The sequence below is a fragment of the Drosophila kikkawai genome, chromosome 2R (genome assembly GCF_030179895.1).
Source record: "Drosophila kikkawai strain 14028-0561.14 chromosome 2R, DkikHiC1v2, whole genome shotgun sequence".
NCBI lineage: Eukaryota > Metazoa > Arthropoda > Insecta > Diptera > Drosophilidae > Drosophila > Drosophila kikkawai.
In genome coordinates this window covers 6,535,802-6,558,130 of record NC_091729.1, presented here as the reverse complement: position 1 = coordinate 6,558,130, position 22,329 = coordinate 6,535,802, and the positions used below count along the sequence as shown (strand labels likewise).

The window sequence follows — 22,329 nt, the reverse complement described above, 5'->3', positions numbered from 1 at the left end:
CTGGAAGAAAATGATCCAAAAAGTTAAAATTTGCCCAATATTCCTTATAATTTTAATAAATTTAGTTTAATATTAAGTGGGATGACCTTTCTGATTAAGAACAGCGGAGCAACGCTTTGGCATTAAGCCCACAAGACGTGCGCACTGTTGAGGGGTGATTTTCTTCAACTCTTTCTGCAAAATATGCCAAAATCGTTTTTTTTTTGCTGTTTTTTTTGGCCAACGACTTGTTTAAGAATACCCCACAAGTTCTCTATAGGGTTCAAGTCGGGGATCTGCGGTAGCCATTGCAAAACATTGATTGTCTCTTGGCTAAGCCACGACTTGACTATCTTGCTGGTGTGTTTCGGGTCGTTGTCCTGTTGAAATATCCAGGCAAGTGGCAAATTATCGGCATATTCTCCAGATAAATTGTTAATAAGGATGTCCCTGTACATTTCGCCGTTCTTAATGCCTTCTATCTTCTTTTGGAGACCTACGCCCGATGCGGTGAAACAGCCCCAGACCATAATCGAAGCGCCACCATGTTTAACGATCTTTTTCGTGTATGTTTGATTGTTTGGAGCGACGAATCCAAGTTTAATGTCTTTGGGAGTGATGGTAAACCATATGTACAACGTCCTCCCAACAAACAATTGGACCCCAAATACACGAGAAAGACCGTTAAACATGGTGGCGCTTCGATTATGGTCTGGGGCTGTTTCACCGCATCGGGCGTAGGTCTCCAAAAGAAGATAGAAGGCATTAAGAACGGCGAAATGTACAGGGACATCCTTATTAACAATTTATCTGGAGAATATGCCGATAATTTGCCACTTGCCTGGATATTTCAACAGGACAACGACCCGAAACACACCAGCAAGATAGTCAAGTCGTGGCTTAGCCAAGAGACAATCAATGTTTTGCAATGGCTACCGCAGATCCCCGACTTGAACCCTATAGAGAACTTGTGGGGTATTCTTAAACAAGTCGTTGGCCAAAAAAAACAGCAAAAAAAAAACGATTTTGGCATATTTTGCAGAAAGAGTTGAAGAAAATCACCCCTCAACAGTGCGCACGTCTTGTGGGCTTAATGCCAAAGCGTTGCTCCGCTGTTCTTAATCAGAAAGGTCATCCCACTTAATATTAAACTAAATTTATTAAAATTATAAGGAATATTGGGCAAATTTTAACTTTTTGGATCATTTTCTTCCAGGTGGCTTAAGTATGTGAGCAGGACATTTTGGGGTTGGTCTCAGATTTTTTTAATTTTTCGTTGAATATATATTTTTATAACTTGGTTATTCTTTTATTAGAACACTGATATATAGAACTAATGTGACACAAATAATTGGAGCTGTGGAATAAAAACTTTTCTTAATTTTCGTTAAAATTCTTGGATGAAGTCTTGTGGCTTAAGTCTATGAGCACCACTGTATACATATAGAAAAAATATTTTCTTCTTAAATAAACTGCCATTCTTAATTATTTTAGTATTTTTGTTTTAATTTTTATTAAAATCGCAATATTATATCATAAGGTTCATAAGGCCATAGGTAAGATTTCTAAATGTAGCGGATCCTGTAAATGTGAAATTGGAAAACTGTAACATATATATTTACAATCTTTTTATATTATATACATATATCAACTGTGAGATAGCTGTTTTAAAAAATGCTGTAATTTGATTAAGCCCGAGCTTATATGATATGTGTAGATGTTTTATAGGGTTTAATGCTTTTATTTCTCGGATTAGTAGCAAGTCGCAATCAAAACTCAACACTTAACAAACCAATTTGTATACCGCTGCATGAGAAGTTTTTATTTGACCTGACTGGTAGGAACTAAAAACAAAAGCTGAAATTTGATTATGAAAGATACAATTTTGAACAATTCTAAACACGTAAACATTAAAAACTTCGAAAATTGCTTTTACTTATTTATTAATTACTACATTCCCAGGTTTACAAGCAGTATATTTAATCAAACAAGTATAACCTTGAATTTTGGCATTGATGCACTAATAGGGTCTTCCCACACAGCATTAAAGCGCATTTAGCATCCGTTGAACAAATGCTCCATAAGGTTTTGCCGTTCCGAAATTTCCCAAATGGCCCGGCGTTAGTTCAGCATTAAAATCTAACCACCGTTTGTTTGGCGATAGTTAGGCGATAGTTTTTCGGTGCAACTCTGATTCTTTTTCTTGATTTGACCATTCACCACGAAAATGTAAACAAATTGGCGAGGAACAAATGAGATATGGAATTTAAAACGTGGCGCCAAAGCTACAAGCATGCCCAAAATAGTTGTTGGCGTTTTTTCTGTATATTCTTGCCCCAATATGTCTCCAATTGTTACTATTTAATATAAACCGCCTACCTCTACCTTATTTTAAAGATTTTGAATGCCTATACCACCTATAGACACTCTTCGGGGAATTTGCTCTTTGTTAGAGAAAAATCATTAGAAAAACTAAAATTCCTTGTCATTTAATTCATTTAAATTTATTGCGGTTAAATTCTGACGCAATCTCTGCCTTTTGCTGTTGTACAACAGCCAAAATAGTTGGTAAATGCTCCATTTCAAATTTGCAACTGCCAATTCGATAGCCTTTGTTTACGTTTTCATGAGCCACAGCTGATCGATCAGCTGTTCGGATGCTAAATGCGCTTTAAGGGGTTATATACAGATGTGATAGTCGAAAAAATCGATTTTTTTATTTTTTTTATTGCATATTCTTAAAGTATATACTGTTGAGAATACTCTCACAAAAATTCATAACGATCGGAGCATTAGAACCGAAGTTGTAGCTCTTTATAGCGCACGAGCTGCACGTCGGCCGGAACAAACTTGAAACTTTAAACGCGATTATCTCAGAATCTTGTTTTTTCGAAAGTACCTTTGCGGTGGACACGATTACTAAAAAACTATTAATCCGATCGACACCAAATTTTGACCACTTATTTATTATCTCAAAAACTAGTTCGTGAACGAAGGATTTTCAATTTTTTTTAAAACTTCCTTTTTTAGAGCATAAAAACCGAAAATTTTACCCCTTAAAAAGGACATTTTTTGTTAAAATCGTCGCCATTTTTTTTTTAATCAAAATTTTTACAAATCCTTCGTTCACGGACTAGATAATTCAATATACTAACGAAATGTTTTTGAATTTTTGATTTCTGATGAACCGTTCTCGGGACATGATGTCCACCGCAAGTCACTATCGGAAAAAGAGGGTATTGGAATTCGGCCATAACTTTTTTATTAGTTAATATTTTTTTATAAAAAAAAATTTAATAAGTACCCAGAAAGATGTACTAAACAACCCCGCCAAAACATTTTTAATAAAGATTCTTTATGATGTCAAAAAAAAAATCGACAAAACTTCATATTTTTGTGGGGTACAACTGTATATAACCCCTTAATGTTGTGTGGGAACACGAGTTTCACATTTGTGAAAAATCCCAAACGTTCCTCACAAATGCGCTGTGTGGGAAGACAGTATAAGAATCGATGCCTTTAATTAAATAAAAAGACAAATAATATATACATGTAGGATTGGTATATTTGTATTTAAGTATATCCTTAAAGTTTGTTAGTATTTAAGTAATCCATTAATGTAAGATTAGTATTAAGATTCGGGATGGCATGCTTTACTGAGATGCGGCCACACTACACCAGAGAGAGAAGAGCTGAGCGGTTGTGAAGTGAACAAGTTTGAAGTAAAAAAGCGCGACATATATGTAAATGGTTTAATCGTTAAGAAATTCAGTTAATAATAATAAATAAACATTTGTGGGAACTCAGTAAAGTTATAACCCTACATACCTAGATATATTTATGCAAAGTAAATAATAATTTAGTTTTGACTTGAATATAATACATTTACATTTACATTTTTCTCTAAAAATTTGTTGATCATTTCTACGGCAGTTATTTGATATAGTCTCCCGATCCGGCTAGTTCCGACTTATATAGTAGTGACAGTAGTCAGAAGAATATCTGCAAAGTTTCTTTAAGATAGCTTTAAAACTGAGAAACTAGTTAACGGATAGACGGACGGACAGACGGGCATGACTAGATCGACTCGGCTGTCGATACTGATCAGAAATATATAGGGTGTGCTTTGTTTTGATAACAACTTTTAAAACGGACATTATGGATTGACTTTTGCTTTTTTATACCCATGTAGCATATTATAATTTCAGTCAGAAGTTTGCAACGCAGTGAATGAGACCTTTCCGACCCTATAAAGTATATATATTCTTGATCAGCATCAACAGCCGAGTCGATCTAGCCATGTCCGTCTGTCCGTCTGTTTATTTCCCTCAGTTTTAAAGCTATCTGAACGAAACTTTGCATATGATCTTCTATATGCTCTCACTGCTATATATGTCGGAACGAGCCGGATCGGACGACTATATCATATAGCTGACATAAAAATGTTCGATAAATAAAAAAAAAATTATAATAATATTTCAGAATTTCGGTTTTAATTTTATGAAAATTGGACAACTATATCATATAGCTGCCATATAAACAATCGGTAAATGTAGAGAAAATTAAAAGCTGGGAATGTAAAATTGTAACTCTCAAACTGTAAACATAATCAGGCCTGCTCCGGTAATCGAAAACGGCAAGAATTTTTCGTTTTCGTTTTTGAAAATGAGAAATTGGTGCTCCGGTAATCGAAATCGAAAGATTTTTTCGATTTGAAAAACGGGCACCTTTTTCTGGCCGGAATGAAAAGTAAATGGCTTTTTTTATATGAAATCAGATCTTATTTACAAAAGGAAAAAAATAGTTTACTCAGTGGTCTATTGATGTTTATTCCACACCACAAAAACATCATTCTGGCAGGTAGTTATTTTATAAAAAATGTATTTCTGACCCCACCTCAGATTTGACAGCAAAATTTTTGCCGTGTTCACCCAGTTTTCTCGTTTTGGCGATAGGTCGATAAGTTCACCGCAAAAAGTTATCGCTAAGGTTGCCATACTGTTGGTGGAACGAAACAGCCAGTTAAAAATACTTATAAAATATAAATAAATTCATTAATAAATTTAAAGGACCGCCAAAATGGTTGTTTATAATTAATGCTATTTAATGTGATTACTTAAATGGTCCAAATTAACCAAATAATTATTTGAGACCACCGGAATTAAAACTGTGAAAAGTGTGGCAGCATCTTAGGTGCCTGGATTTGCTTAATTCTACCATTTTTTGCCTTTTTCTGGCTTAGAAAAAGGGCAATTGTAAATATAATAGGCAGTACTTTACGTTGTTTGCTTATTACCAACAATACAAGTTAGCTGCTTGAGCAGTGAGAAACGATTAGAAAACGAAACATTCCGATAGCAGAAATTTGCCGAAAACCGGAGCAGCTAAAAACGAAAACGGTTCGTTTTCGCCCAAAACGAAATCGAAAAAATTTTACGATTACCGGAGCAGGCCTGAATAAGTATTTGTAAAATGTTAAGAAACTCTGTTTTGTGTATGTTTTTAGCATTTTATTTATGCTATGTATAAATACACAACTTTTATGTACATTTTTTTTTTTCTTTTTAATTATTCAACCAGAATGGCTCGATTCCTAATGATCCAATCGCAATCTGCAAGGGTATACATACAAACTTCAGCGTGCCGAAGTTAGCTTTCTTTCTTGTTATTTTTCTATTCATTTAACCAGAAGGATCCAATTAAAAACTGCAAGGGTATACAAACTTCGGCGTGTCGAAGTTAGCTTCCTTTCTTGATTTTACTAATTTTTATAGCTACTATCTCGAAAGAGCGAGATGTGTGTTATAAAGCAAAAGTAAAGCAATCTCAATAGACAGATAGAGAAACAGACAAACAAGAAAAGGTTTTCATTTGAAAAAGGCCCTACTTTTCCAAAAGTTCAAGTAAGTACAGATTGTTTTTGAATAGATACAATTAGATTGATATATATATATATATATATATATTCAGGCCTGCTCCGGTAATCGAAAACGGCAAGAATTTTTCGTTTTCGTTTTTGAAAACGAGAAATTGGTGCTCCGGTAATCGAAATCGAAAGATTTTTTCGATTTGAAAAACGGGCACCTTTTTCTGGCCGGAATGAAAAGTAAATGGCTTTTTCTATATGAAATCAGACCTTATTTACAAAAGGAAAAAAATAGTTTACTCAGTGGTCTATTGATGTTTATTCCACAACACCATAAGATCATTCTGGCAGGTAGTTATTTTATAAAAAATTTATTTCTGACCCCACCTCAGATTTGACAGCAAAATTTTTGCCGTGTTCACCCAGTTTTCTCGTTTTGGCGATAGGTCGATAAGTTCACCGCAAAAAGTTATCGCTAAGGTTGCCATACTGTTGGTGGAACGAAACAGCCAGTTAAAAATACTTATAAAATATAAATGAATACATTAATAACTTTAAAGGACCGCCAAAATGGTTGTTTATAATTAATGCTATTTAATGTGATTACTTAAATGGTCCAAATTAACCAAATATTTATTTGAGACCACCGGAATTAAAACTGTGAAAAGTGTGGCAGCATCTTAGGTGCCTGGATTTGCTTAATTATACCATTTTTTGCCTTTTTCTGGCTTAGATAAAGGGCAATTGTAAATATAATAGGCAGTACTTTACGTTGTTTGCTTATTACCAACAACACAAGTTAGCTGCTTGAGCAGTGAGAAACGATGAGAAAACGAAACATCCGATAGCAGAAATTTGCCGAAAACCGGAGCAGCTAAAAACGAAAACGGTTCGTTTTCGCCCAAAACGAAATCGAAAAAATTTTACGATTACCGGAGCAGGCCTGATTGCCTATTACCCTTTAAAGAAAAAGACAACATTTTTATTCAGGCCTGCTCCGGTAATCGTAAAATTATATTTACAATTGCCCTTTTTATAAGCCAGAAAAAGGCAAAAAATGGTAGAGTTTAGCAAATCTATGCACCTAAGATGCTGCCACACTTTTCACAGTTTTAATTCCGGTGGTCTCAAATAATTATTTGGTTAATTTGGACCATTTAAGTAATCACATTAAATAGCATTATTTATAAACAACCATTTTGGCGGTCCTTTAAAGTTATTAATGTATTCATTTATATTTTATAAGTATTTTTAACTGAATGTTTCGTTCCACCAACAATATGGCAACCTTGGCGATAACTTTTTGCGGTGAACTTATCGACCTATCGCCAAACCGAGAAAACTGGCTGAACACGGCAAAAATTTTGTTGTCAAATCTGAGGTGGGGTCAGAAATAAATTTTTTATAAAATAACTACCTGCCAGAATGATCTTATGGTGTTGTGGAATAAACATCAATAGACCACTGAGTAAACTATTTTTTTCCTTTTGTAAATAAGATCTGATTTCATATAAAAAAAGCCATTTACTTTTTATTCCGGCCAGAAATAGGTGCCCGTTTTTCAAATCGAAAAAATCTTTCGATTTCGATTACCGGAGCACCAATTTCTCGTTTTCAAAAACGAAAACGAAAAATTCTTGCCGTTTTCGATTACCGGAGCAGGCCTGATTATAATGGTAATGCTGCCAATATATATACATAAATATATGCAATCTTCTTCCTGTTAAATAAATTCCTGGTTGGATATAATGTATTATTCACTTGTAGTCAATGGGTACTGAAAGTAGGAAGTAAAATCATCTGAAGGGATTTTCCAAACTTTTGTATTAAGGGGGTCTTCTCATTGGGCAACTTTTTTTTCGATTTTTTTTTTTCATTTATTTATAGCTTGGGATGTTGTGTATATGTCCCCAAAAGGATTTTTAGAAATTCGAAATACTTTAGAAGATACAGCCTTTTTTGTGAAGCAAGATCTATGCAAAATGAGCTTTTTTCAAACTTCAAACGCGTTTATCTCGAAACCACGTTTTTCGAACTGGCGGCCATGATATCTCCAGTTCAACTGAACCGATTTTCATGAAACAAAGTGAAATCGACGCAGAATTGTCACTAAACTACAAAAAAAAAAGCCCGAAATCGAAATTTTTTTTTTGAATAGCCGCCATTTTGTTTAAAAGAATTTTTTAAAAAATCTGTTCCGTCACCCGAAAATGACATCTATTCTGATTATAAACCCGTTTTTATTTTTCATTTCGGACGCTCTGGAGACCCTGAATCGTGGCCGCCGGGACGACACCTTTTTTTTTACCACTAAGTTTGAAGTCTCATTACTCTTTGAACAACCCTCGTATCGATGCAAAAACAATTTTTTTATTTACTTTGAACATTTTTTAATAAATAATTTTTCAAATAAGAATTTTTTTAAAAAGGGTCCAAAAAACGGGGTTTAAATGAGAAGACCCCCTTAAAGGGAAAATACTGTCTGAACTGAAACAGGCGAGAAGAGCTATTTGTGCATGGTTGGTTATAATAAAGGTGTGGCTTACAATATTTAATTAGTAAAAGTAAACATTTGTACCTACGCTAAGATAAGATTCGTCGATATGCGACTGCTTAGAGATAAGTTATAGTGGTAACCGCAAAATGTTTTTTAGCCAGGCGGTCCCAGAGATCTGTTGTAGCAACTTTAAGGACAAACACAAACAGTACAAACTTTTCGAAGCGTTTGTTTTTTTCCAACCTTTTTCAAGCTAAATAAAGAAATGAATAATTCTTTAACAAAAAAAATTATTTGAATAAAGGTATAGAATATTGTTGACATTTCAAATGTTTTTTTTGCCTTTTAAACATTAATGAATTGTTTTCTCCTTAATCTTGAATATATTTTCTATGTTGGGCATTTGGTTGTGCAATTGTGTGTTTTGATTCCGTTTATAAATAACTTCAGTTTACGTAAAACTAAAAGAGAAATAAACACAGACTCGGAATAGGTCAGATTGCCCCAGTGACGTTAGCGCGAAAATAGTGTTCCCAAGTTTTATTTTGCATCGGGGGTTCAAGACTTCAGATTGACTTTATTATTTTGGTACTGAATTCTAAGTAGTTCAATAATCCGTCTATTGCTTAATTTAATAACTGAACTAAATTCAGTCAGCTGTAGAAGTGTATTTTTACATCAAATTCAACCTATAACTATAGACCCATTTTAAATGTTTCTTAAACAAATAAATACTTTTTCCCCTTTGCAGGCTATTCTAATTTTAGTCTGACCCCATAATATTCTTAATCCGCATCACCGGCCGGATGAAATATCCTATTTATGAGGATATGAGAGCGAATTTGGGCAGATTGGTGTCATTCTTATCTTGGCCATGCCCACACCTTTCCAATCATAAAACTCATCTATATAACCTTGATATTCGGTTATATATTATTATATTCGGTTAAAAAAAATATATAGAATAAAAAGCAAAGAAAGAACTCAACACAAAGGAGAAAGCTGAAAATATATTCAACAATTTTTTTTTATATTTTTTATATTAATTTCCTGATCGTTCCTATGTAAATATTTAAATTGAAAATAATTTTTTTTTAAGAACAAGGGAATTAAACAAAATTGGCTAAGCTAATTTGAATTCTAATTATTAGAGTTTATCACTACGAACAATAATATCAAAGAGGAGGTTGTAATCAGCCGGGTTAATGTACGTCAAACTCCCGCCTACAATGATCATGTAGTCGTCCGATTTTCATAAAATTAAAACCAAAAGTCTAATATAACACAAAATTACCATATCTCAAAGAAGATCAAAATTTCTTGAAAAACAATAAAGTTATAAATTGTTGTCTACGAATTTTTCGATCGTTTTTTATGATATATGTAGTTACCCGATTAGGCCCGTTCCGACATATACATATGTACATATGTATAGTAGTAAGAGTAGTCAGAAGAGTTTCATTAAGAATGGTTGTATTCCAGATCCCGTAACGCGTCTAGCAAAACCTTTCAGTCATTACAATCTTAAGTTTAAAGGATATTTCATAAATTCGATTTGGTCGGTCTTTTCCAAATAAAATATTGTTCTTTTTTGTCTCTCTCTACTTCGTTGTTTATATTATTTATTATTAGTTTATATATTGTTTATTTATTTCGCCAACATATACATAAATATTACTTTACATATTTCAACCCTAATATGTTGGTATTTTATATGATTTTAATATATTGGTATGGAACAAAACCTAATTATTACATTATAAATTATGTTTTTCAGGGTAAAATTGTTTTGGTTTCGTTTCAAAGTTGGTCAATAAGAAGAAATGACTAACGGAACAACAGAAATCTTAAATCAAAATATTTAACCAAGCACGGTTTCAAAACTTATTAAAGTAAAAGGAATAAGGATATGTACGACAGTAATAAAATTCGAAAGGTGCAATATGCCACAGATGCATTTACGGAGGATAAGCTAAACGACAACGATAACGCTCATGGAGACGAACTAATGTGATACTACAACGATACATGTACAGACATATCATATACATACATACACAAATCATTAACTTTGAGATATTTACAACCGTTTGAGATTTAACCAAAGACTTTTCTGAAAGACTTGTCAAAGACAATATTTTGAAATGGAACATCTGGACCTGGCGGGATATCTGGCTAACACAGCAACATGTTGGAACAGCCTTGGTGCATTTGAACAGCAAGGTGAGTGTGGTGGACTCTAATCTTGAATCGATAATAAGCAGAATATACAAATAATGTTTTTTTTTTTTAATTTTCTAAGTGTTTGGTTTGCTTAAAGTGTTTTTTATTTATTTATTTTTTTTTTGACTAAATTTCAAGGTAAATAATAACTGGTGAATTAATATTTTTAAAAACTTACCCTATTCATTAGGTTTTCGCGCACAATATAGTATGATTTACGACGTCCTATTGGATTTTTTTTTACTAAATTTTCATTTTATACCCTTGCAGGGTATTATAATTTCAGTCAGAAGTTTGCAACGCAGTGAAGGATACCGATTCGATTCTGTAAAGTATATATGTACATCTATTCTTGAGCCAAGTCGATCTAGCCATGTCCGTCCGTATTACCGTCCGTCTGTCCACCTTTCCGTTTCTACGCAAACTAGTCCCTCACTTTTAAAGCTATCTGAATGAAACTTTGCATATAGTCTTCTGTCGGAACGCGCCGGATCGGACGACTATATCATATAGCTGCCATACAAATGATCGATAAATTTTTAGAAAAAACAATTATAACTTGGCTGTTTTTCAAACTAATTTTATAATTTTTGAGATTTTTATATTATTTCAGAATTTCGGTTTTAATTTTATGAAAATCAGACGACTATATTTTATAGCTGTCATAGGATCGTGCCGAAGTTAGCTTACTCTTTTGTTTTGTTCTTTAATATGCGCTTGTTATTATGTAAAATATTTATAAATGTGCTGACACCTAATTATAATAAAAAGTTAAAATAAAGTTAAAAGTTACAGACTTTAACGGTTGCCACCAAGCTAACAACCTGGGTTGGTATGGGTTATACAAGATTCTAGAAAACTGATTCGGAATTTCTCCCCTTCCTTTGCAGAGGCTGTCTTCTTGTCAAGCTCGCGGCAAATGTTAGAACCTATCATAGAGGAGACCAGCGAGGACGAAGAGCATGCCCAGGTCAGTTGGAACGGCCAGGAGCAGCGTAGCAGCTTTTGGAGCTCCACGGGCTCTGTCATATGCAATGAAGTAACAAAGGGTGAGGTGAAGTTATAGACTTTGTGTTCGGACTCCAAGATATCTGAATTTTTTTACAGATGTCGATGCCATTTCCGAACGGGACTTCGCTTGTCCACCAAAACGTCCTCGCCGTTGCCAGGAAATAGAGCTTCCACAGGTTGTGGAGGACATTGTCCAAATGCGACGCACTCCTCGCCATGAAACAGAAGCTCACAACAGCATGGAGCGTTTTCTCGCCGCGGAGGGCTGTACGCGAGACAGCTACGGTAGCCAAGGGCAAAGGAACAGTACAGGCAGTCGGCGCGGTGGCGCAACTTTTGATGACTACTACTCGGATAACGACTCGTACCATTCACTGTCTCGCAGCTCGTCCTTGGTGCAGTTCGAATCCCTGGAGCGGCAGCTCACGCTGCAGGAGCAGCACCTCAGCTTGAATAGCCTGGGCAACAGCTCCCCTTCGCTTCTCAGCTGTGACCTGGGCGTCGGTGCCAGTACCGGTACCAGTGATAGCAATCCAGAGAGCCGGCGGGGCTCCGCATCGTCCTTGTCTTTAATGAAGCGCTACGAGTCAAGCGACGGACGCCTGCACCAGACTTACTATGAATTGAACAAACTGGATCTAGAAGACCAGCACCAGCGACAGTTGTTCTCTAAGGGCCTGCACCAGGCTGGGAATAAGTCCGACTTGGAGTCCTGCTCAAGCTCCACCTCTAGTTCCAGCTCCAGCTCTAGCTCTGACAGAAGTGGCCACAGTATGTTAAACGCGGGGCAGGGCACCGGGGGGAAAGTGCAAGCTGGCAGTAAAGATGTGGACGAAACTGCCTCCAGGCGAGTGCCGCTCAACTCAGCAGAGAATTTGTCTGAGGATTCTGGCTACTGCGAACCAAGCACGCAGCATCGTAGCGAAAAGCCTATAGCAATACCCAAGAATTTTGACAAGCTTTGCGAGGAGAGGGAGGAGGAGCTACTGCTGCTGGAGGAGATCTCGCATCATTCACGAAACTCCAATGGCGGACATGATTTGTATCAGCCAAAAATAGAGCAGACAACGGACACGGCTGCTATGCCCTGCTCTCCGTCTTCTCCATCGTCTATAAATAGTTCTTCAGAGAGGACCGGCTCTCAGCCAGAATCGGTGGCACCGTCGCCGTCTCCGAGCGGATCTGTAGCCTCCTCTTCGTCATCCACCGCATCGTTTACGTGGCTGCGCAATAGTTTGCCCGATATACGCGAGCCGCGAGGTTCGCCGTCGCCCAGCAGAGCAATTGTTGATACAGAGGCACACACCCACGGCTACGTGCTGGCCACCACTAGCAGCAACACAAACGAAATCAGCAGCGGGAGCCGCAGCAGCAGCTCATCCTCGGGCCACTGTTCGCCGCTCCTGGGTGTCACCACCAATTCGCTACCCAGCGGGCTGCAACAGTTGGGCCGTCGGCGTCGACCCCGTCTCAGCCGCCGCAGCCAGCGGAACTGCCAAAGTAGTGGCAGCAGCTCCAGTGACGGGTTGGATTTGGAGATAGAGGAGAGGCGTGACGACTTCTTCCTCGACGGACACAGTCTGCCGCGAACTGGGCGCAGCTGCAGCTGGACTGATCGCAGACCAACGCAAGCCTTTACAGAGAGAGCTGTGTTGGGTGTGGCCAGCGCGGGATATTTAAACGCTAGCTATCAAAACCTCACGCTTCTCGACTACACAGGCCAACAGCCAAAGTCCGAGCAGCTCCAAATGAATCACAAGAGAAACCAGTCAGCTGAAACTAAGATGTCCGACCACGACGGCAGAATCTCTGGCGGGGATTATGAGCAGATTATATGCAAAGGCAACTTTTTGCTCGATGAGATCAGCAAGATATACGACAAGAATGTTTCGATCTTGAACGATAAGCCCGTTGTGGAACCGGAGGAGGAGCAACCACATGACCAGGTCGATTCAGAAGCCGTCCCTGAGGAAGTAGAACAAGCTCAGCATATTCAGCTGACGATAAGAAAGGCACCGCCACTGCATAAGTTTGGGGATAAGCATGGAGATGAAAGGCTCCAGCTGGAACCGTATCTGGAGGCACAACCACAGTTGACTTTCAGCAGCTTCGGCAAGAAGACATTTGACCAGGACCCCACTAACCTGCGGACCTCCTATACCCAGAGCTTGGAGCAGTGCAACTTCACTGCTCAAGAGGTGATTCCGGCCAAACCTCCGCCTCCGCCGAGGTCCTCATCTGCTCAAAGAGCTCTTCCCAAGCGGCGCTTCCTCCAATCGCAGGCAGCGGCCGCCAAGCAGCGCAGCCTGGTCAGCAGCACGCCAAATCTCTCCGCTTACGAAGACCTGCGGCAGGAGCCGGAGGACGACATTTATGTGAGCAGTGCCCACACTTCTATGCACCAACTGCCTCAGAATTCCACTGAACCAAAACCACTGGGCATATTGCTGCCGGCCGGCTCTCGGAATTCCTTCAGCAAGGAGGTGAGTTTCTGCCCCGTGGTTAGCAAGTATTGCTGGCAGGAGCAGTCGTCTGAGGAGCCGCCAGATGGCGGCCTTTCCGGCGAGGGCGAGCAATCACTTTCGAGTGACGACGAGCTCCTGGACAACGCGGACGCCACTGTCATGCACAACACCAAAGAGAACGAGAATGTCGCCGCACGGTACACCGAAGAGCAGATGCGGCTGCAAAGAGAGGTGCCAAGAGAAGCGACAAGAGAAGCGCCTAGAGAGGCGCTCAGAGAGCCGGCGATCGGTGCCGAAGAGAGCGACGAGAACAACGAAAACATCGAAATTAACAACGCCTCACCCGAAGGCCAGACGAGTGTCGAAGCTAAAACCGAGGCCGGATCGGAATCCGAACCCGCCTTAAACAGGGCCGCTCTGGGAACGAACAATGTCGGCCGCTTAGTCGACGTCGCGAACTCATCATCGTTGGTAAACCAGCCACCACTAGCTCGTTCTAGTCGATCGGTAATCGCCGCAGCCGCAGCCGCACCTGCCAGCGCCCCCGCTCGACCTTTGAGCCTCCATCTGCCCATTCTCAGCGAGCCGCCCACCAATCGCGCACACCACATCCTATACGCCTCCCAGCAGCTGCTGCAGCGCTACGAGACGGATCCAGATCAACAGATCCGCGAGATGACGACACCGGATGACCCAAAGCCGAAGGCTATAACCATGGCCACTGGCAAGACGGATGACAAACATCCCAGCTCCAAGAGTTTTCTCTCCAGATTTGCCAACGGCCTGCGCTTTTCGCTGCGCCGCAAGAAAAAGCAACAGAAGGTGGAAAAGCCGGAGCCCAAGGAGGAGCCGAGGCAGCCGACGATAATCAAAGCAGCTTCTGCTCCAGTGCCTCCGAAGACCTCGAGGGAGAGCGGTGGTAGGGCAGTAGACTTCATACACATACCACTAAAGCCTCCACGAGCTGTGCACTCCAGCCCACTGGAGGAAAGTCAGACCGCCTTGCAGCCGGAACAGCTGACAAAGACATCAACCCTCCAAAAGGTAGTCACCGGCAAGCCCCCGTTGCCAAAACAGACTCGCAGCAGCAGCCTAGCGCATGCGCCTCATGGAGTCACCAGTGCTGCCCATGCCAGCGATGCACTACTAAGCGCCGAACGGGAGGAATACCAGCAGTTCGCCGGTCAGTTGACAGCGGGAATTGATGCGACCAGAATGCGGGACAGCCAGTCTCCGTCTCGGGCGAGTGTCGCCCAAAAAACACAGATGTTCAACCAGCTGGGCGGAGTTAGGCCCACCATGGTAACCGCTGTGCCAGTGGCTGTGTCGCCCGTGAACGAGGACGGCTTAATGGGTCTAATCGAGACTAATCTGGATACCCACGAGACGGTTATCTCTGGCAAGACTCGCTCTCTAATGGACATAACTTCCAACCCGCTTGGGCAGCCGCACAAGCGGTATATTGTGAAACGTCTGAAAGTTACCAGTGCGGCATACAACACGGACGACCTGGATCTGGATGGAGAGGACGTTGTCAAAACAGCGTCAAGAGGAGGAGGAGCAGGAGGTGTTCAAATCGCATCTATTCGAAGGCCCCACAAGAGCATGGAGTTTCTGCTGGACAAAGAGAATCAGAGAAATACATTGGTAAGTGACGACACATGCTCATATAACGACAACAAAAATATTAAGCGCGTTGAACAAGCTCATCGGAAGTTTTTTTGCGTTTAAAAATGCCTTTTCTCCGTTAAAGAATATAAATGTTTGACTTTTAAATTAATTAGCAAAGCGTTTGGTACCGCGTATCTGCGCTTTTTTTTCTTGTATTTCCTTTTTCACTTTGCTTCGTGGAAAACTGTTGTACCTGAGTTAGTTCTTACCATTTCCGTCTAGAATTCTATGATAGGGCGTTTGATCTTCTTCATGGGACACGTTTATTGATCTGGGCGTCAGTCGCACCCACCTGACCTGTTCAGTGAGCTGTAACAGCGCAGCGACAAAGTAAATAGTGTGTTTTCCAGCTTTCCCTTTTCTTGTCTAATTAGTGGCGTACTTACTCAAGCTTCCAGAATTTCCATGTCTAATTATCGTATTAAAAAGCCATTCAACTTACTAAACGCCTAGTTTCGCTGTCTCTCGGCTCACATTTTAAGCTCTGGACTGTGGCCCTCAAACACCGAAATCAATCCAAATTCATTACGAAAATAATGGATACAAATAACGAAATATATTAAAATAAAGTAAGTTTTTTGTTCCATCTGCTTAATATAATAAAAATAGTCATAAAAAGCTAAAGCAGCGTTTAGTTTCAAGCAGACAACCAGGAAAGGCTTTTATTCGGAAAACTTAGACCACTTCTTTTCAAATTTTTAATTTTTCAAATTCTTAAATTTTTAAATTCTTTTCTACAACTTTTTCTAGAGCGTTACCTTTTTTAACGATCCGCATTTTGGTTATATGTTTGTATAAAAAAAAATCATGAGTTTCCAATTAATATCGATAACAAAATATAAATCCAATCTTTTTTAAAATTTTTATTAAAATTGGACAATAAATCTAGAAGTTAGTGGGCAATAAACTAAAACGCTTCCAAAGCAATCTTTGGGACGACCACATAGCGTGTTCGAGCTCTGCCCATATTTTATTTTATTTTATCTTTTTGGTCAGCTTCATTTTAAATTATAATAATTATAATTATTCAAAAATGTATATGAAATATATACATGTGTAGTCAATGTACAACAGCAGAAAATATAATTGGCTTACGTCAATGTGACTATTACACCTAAAATAAAAACGAAAGATATTTAAACAAAATCGTAACGGAAAGGAGAAAATATAGTAATATATTATAATAAAAATAAATTTGGTTAAATCCGAACTTAGTTGTATAATGTATTGACAATACACATACGGTTCTTTTTAGAATGGGCAGCGTAGAGAGACAGTAAAATCGCAATCTTCATCAGTGGTTTTTGTACTTGTACGCAGAAACCATATGGTACCGGGTATCTCGCACTCCACTGTGGTTTTTGGTATTTGTGGTTCTTAGTGTACTCTCTTCTTTTCTGGTTTCGCCCTGCTGTTTTATACCCTTGCAGGGTATTATAATTTTAGTTAGAAGTTTGCAACGCAGTAAAGGAGACCTTTCCAGCTCTATAAAGTATAAATATGGTCGGATCGGACGACTATATCATATATGTAGCTGCCATTGAAACACGGAATATTTGTCTCGAAAAAATTATACGTTTGCTGTTTTTCAATTTATTTCGTTTTTTATTAAGATATGGTAATTTAATTAAATTTCAAAGTTTCGGTTTTGATTTTATGAAAATCAAACGACCGATAGATGTAGCTGATGTAACTGAATAGGTAAATGTAGTTATCCAAAATGTAGTTATTTTATACTGCAAGGGTATACAAACTTCGGCGAGCCGAAGTAGGCTTATTTCCTTGTTCCTATTCTTATTGCGGCCTCCACAAATTACTCGCATGTTCACAAACAATGACCACTTGACCTTAGTTTTTTAAATTGTGCGAACGCCCGCCCGCCCCACTCCTCCATTGTTCACGCCCTTTCGGTGATAATTTTTATTTGCTGTTTTTATACCCTCGAAGGTATTATAACTTACGTACTTATGTACATATAACTGCAAAACGAGATTTCATAAGTCAGACAGACGGAGGCATATCGAACCCCATAAAGTTAATCTTGAAGAGCATCTCTAGTCTAGTGACAGTCTGTCCATCTATTTACATATGTGTACATATATGTACATACGTGTATAAAACAACAAAAATATGCAATCACCAATCTGGAGATCAAGTTAACCTTTCAAATCTATTATTTATTTGAGAGGTGAATTTGATCAGCGTATTGCAAATTTAATGCGCAGTCGTTTTCTAATTCTAATTTAAATCGGACATTTAATATGGAAATTAATAAGCAATAAAGTTGGAATTTTAGGACAGCACCTAAAACGCCGCCAAATCATACTTATCATCATGTACATAGCAGACTTTATGCATTAGGTTACAAATAAATAAATAAAAGATAAATGAGTGCATTTAATTAATAAAGAAGGAAAACTTCTATGACAACAATTTTTGTTTAAAGCTTACTTGGTACATTTGTATTTTGCATCGTTTTTTTGCATTTATAAGGTTTTCTTTGCCTGCATATTTTTTAAAATCGATTTTTAATAGCTAAAGTAGGTACAAGGCGAATTCCTATTAGTATATACATACTTACATACATATATTTTTTTTTGTAAACAATGAAGGCGAAGGAATAACGGACTAGTCAGAAATGATGTTTGAATTATAGGTTTCTCTTGCAATGCGAGGGATGACCGCATGATCGGCTCCCTTACTCACTGGCAATGGCTAAGGAGAGTATCTGCGACGCACCCGTTCACTCTTGGATTTTCCCTCTCTTTGGGCACTTGAACGAATTTCTCTTAATATTTTTTCTTCACCACTCCCTATTATTGTGCCAAAGACACATATAAATGTGTATATATTTATAAAGAGTCAATAAATGAGCACTGAAGTACGTACAAGAGTGTGAATGTTGTTAAAAATTGTGTCATGCAATAACCGCTTTCTAATACATAGTACCTCATAAATGTCTGTCAGCGCTAAAGAATTTGCTAAGCCACTTGAAACAAGTTAACATCTTCCAGTTGGCTGAGATCACTGCTGAGGCATTTTCATCGTCTGAACAAGATAGCTACTATTTCAGAAATTTATTCAAATTAAAGGTTCTCTCTGTTCTCCAGCATTCGGTCATTCGAGCAGACAGCAGGAAATTTAATTGACTAAGTATGTCTGCTTGTGCCAGTGGCGGGCAATTTATTTTTAGAGTTACATGTGTACATACTATATATGTATGTATGTATTTTTGCAATATTTTCTGTGCACAGAATAGTTTGTTACGTTATTATGATAAGGAGGTAAAAGTAGGTTTTATTTGCAGATATTTTTTGCTATTTTAAAATAGCAAATAAATAAATAAATAACTCAAATCCCTTCTATCAGGGACCGTAAACATTGATTTTCAATGTTTTCTTTAAACAAAAAAATTATCTACTTGGAAAACCGCAAAAAAAAACGAATTATTGCAATCGGCTACAATTTGGATGCTCTTTCAAGATAACAAATGATTGCTGAAACCTATTATTATGTATTGAGCCATATTATTTCGCTCAATGTGTTTATTTGGTTCGTCTGTTTTCAATTCCTAGGATTTTCAAGGAAACCTTTTAGAAAGAAGATTACACATTGAGCGAAATTTTGAGCGAAAAAATATTAATAATTATTCTTGGAGCGATTATGTAAATATAAAATTATAATTATTAATGGCAAGCAAAATATATAATGTATATAAAGCTGAAGTCAAACTATTAAGAGTATGAGGAAATATGATTAAAACCAGCCAATTATAAAGTAATCTAAACTATAACTTTTGAGCTAAAAAAATATGTATTAAAGAGGCATTCTTTTATCTCTTCTATCAGATATGTACATACACATCTATGAATGTATGTATATGCTAAAAAATCTGACTAAATGTGGGACGTCATTATCGACATAGGAAGGCAAGAGTAAAATAAAATGCTTATACGTTTTTACGTATACATAAAAAAAACATTTCGAGTGTGGCAGGAATTAAAATTCAATTTAAAAAAAACAATTTTTAAGTCAAACCACATACATTACTAAGACCAATTGATCGCATTAAAATCAGTACTTAAACTTGATTTTTGAAATTGCCCCACCTGTTTCTGTAGAAATGTAGAATTGATATTTTGCAGGCCTGTATGGTTAAAGATTGAAATTTCCAATAACCATACTTCTTTCCAAATACATGCAGTTTTAGATTTAAAACCATGCAATCTTAGATTTAAATCCAAGAATGGGTAATACTATAAGACAACTGTTTCTGTAACCAAAAGAGTATTTTATTTGCAGGTCTGTGTATTTTGTGTAGCGTCAGCGAAATTTTGTATAAGGCATCTGTGAAATTTTTCTAAAAATAATACAAGGCATAGAACAGTATACAAACAAACAAAAATCGATGAGCATAAAAACTTAATTTTAAACGGTCAGCAGAATTTCTGTTTATAAATTGTGTATTTATTCCACCAAAGGGAAAAGCTTCACAGCCATACGTATGTACATATATTGTTATACTCGCAATTCCTTTCTACTTTGATTCCTCTTTGTTTATAAGGCGTTTCAAATCTGCATTGGGAGCGATAAATATATATTCGTTGGTATACAAATGAACATATATTAATTATTCATACAGGACATAACTGGGGATAGAATGATCTTATTAATTTGGTTTTCATCACCTTGACCTAAAATCTATATTAGGTCAATGGGTCAAATTGCAACCTTGCACGGTATAGGTAAGTGAAGGTGTCATTTCGGGCACTATCACAACCGAATAAGCGCAATGAAACTACTATATAGTATGTATACATACACACGCAGTATTGAAAATCAGCTTAACCCTTTTGGATTTTCTTACAAATTCCCCAGGTTTTTTACTGGAGTGACTTTCTAGATTTTCCGCTAGCACCCTTAACGTCTTAACCACTGGCAAAACGTGCTATATGTCAGTTTTCGGCACTTGGCTAAACTAGAGAGACTTCTACAGGCATGCCGAATTATAATCTAATTAAATATTGTATTATATTCAATTTAAAATGTTTTTGAGTTTCAGTATTTGGTTGAGTTAAATGACAAACTAATGCATTATAAGTATTATTATTATTTTTGTTTTTAAGTATCAACTATTAAAGATATAAAATCTATCTGTATAAAGGAGAGAATTATGAAAAAACGACAAAGCAAGGTCAACTTCATTTTTATTGATGCTTATAGTTATTTTGCAATAATTTATATTTGCTAAACTCTAGGGCCTTTCGTATAGCCATTGGGAATATCGGTCAAATTGAATTCAGCAAAAGTTAGGTTATTTATATAAATAGTATTTTTCAATCGAATTCCGATAAAAACTTCGGTGTTTCTATGTAAGCTTACTTTCCTTTTAATATATATTTTTTAAGTTATTTTGACGTTATATACGTACATACATATGTATATTTAAGGATGCCAGAAAATTAACATACGCTTTTCGAGACTCGAAATAGTTGATGTAAAAGTGGGCTTGGCCAAATTGTAAAACAAAATGATTTGTTTGCAGAACACATTAACATTTATACATCATCGGTAGGCACCAGCCATAATACCCTTGTACCTTGTGACTCGGGTCTAAAAACACTCCGTGAGGAAAAGTCAAAAGTGCCAGCTGTCGATAATGCACACCTGCTACAAGAGGTTGGCTGCAGAAATCAAAGAGAGCGACGCTAAAAGCTAAGGCACAGAACACCCCAGCGCCGGGGTAAACAAAAACACATGCATAGTTCCATTTCCGTTCTGTGCTGTCCTCGTCTCTCCCTCTTGCCATCGAGTTTCCTCTGCGGCTCGGATACATTCCGTAAATAGCCACGCTCACTCCGACAGACCTGGCATTTTTTTAATAAATCACATTTTAATGTGCCCCGCCCCCCTATTTCGTCGTCCAACTGCTCTTTCTGCTTGAAGGCACTTCTGTTTGTCGCGACCCAGTGATGTAAACCGTGGAAGAACTATGAATAATGTACTACAGGTCAAGCAACAAAACAGCAATAGTTACAAGAAAAACACACTTTTTCCATACGATACTCTGCTCTGGTCTTCTGTGTACAGAATAAAAGAGGAACTGATTTCGCGGCAATCAGTTGGATTTACTGTTAGATTACATAATGTCCGAAACGTTTATCCAAATGATTTAGCTCTCTGAACTTGGCGTCTCAATTTCATAAATTGCCTTATATCCGGTCTCAGTGCTGCAGCATTGCGAATACGTCGAGTATTAGGACAAGGAACAACTGGTTGACAAATTTTGTTTTCTCAGTGCACTCTAATTTTGTTGTCTCCATTTGCTTTTATACTCTATGGACATCCTTCCCTTTTCTTAGGACCATATTAGAAATGGTATAAACTTCATTAATTTACAAATTTAAATTACTAAATGTGAAAGTGAAACTATTGAGTTATTGACCAAATACACCTCTGCAATGTATTTAATTGTGTCTACAAAGTGTATTATGGTAAATATATGTATATAACAGTATATGGTAATTATCATAAACGGTGTATATCATCAGATGTCGAGTATTCAGATTGGTCTCACAATATATTTATATATTTGTTTTTTGCTAGTGCCCTGCGAT

General features: G+C 37.5%; 1 protein-coding gene across 6 annotated transcripts in view; it reads left to right on the top strand.

Moving 5' to 3' along the window:
* The window catches only part of LOC108084782 (serine-rich adhesin for platelets), a 53,658-nt gene that overhangs the window by 6,939 nt on the left and 24,390 nt on the right, over window positions 1-22,329 (top strand). For all 6 annotated transcript variants that reach the window (XR_005991123.2, XM_070284491.1, XM_041777079.2 and 3 more), the window contains exons 2-4: window positions 10,120-10,565; window positions 11,456-11,614; window positions 11,673-15,688. Coding sequence is in view for 5 of the 6 variants with exons in the window: in XM_070284491.1 (XP_070140592.1) it covers window positions 10,487-10,565; window positions 11,456-11,614; window positions 11,673-15,688 (4,254 nt within the window). In the remaining variant the exon portion in view is untranslated. The remainder of the gene's footprint in view (window positions 1-10,119; window positions 10,566-11,455; window positions 11,615-11,672; window positions 15,689-22,329) is intronic.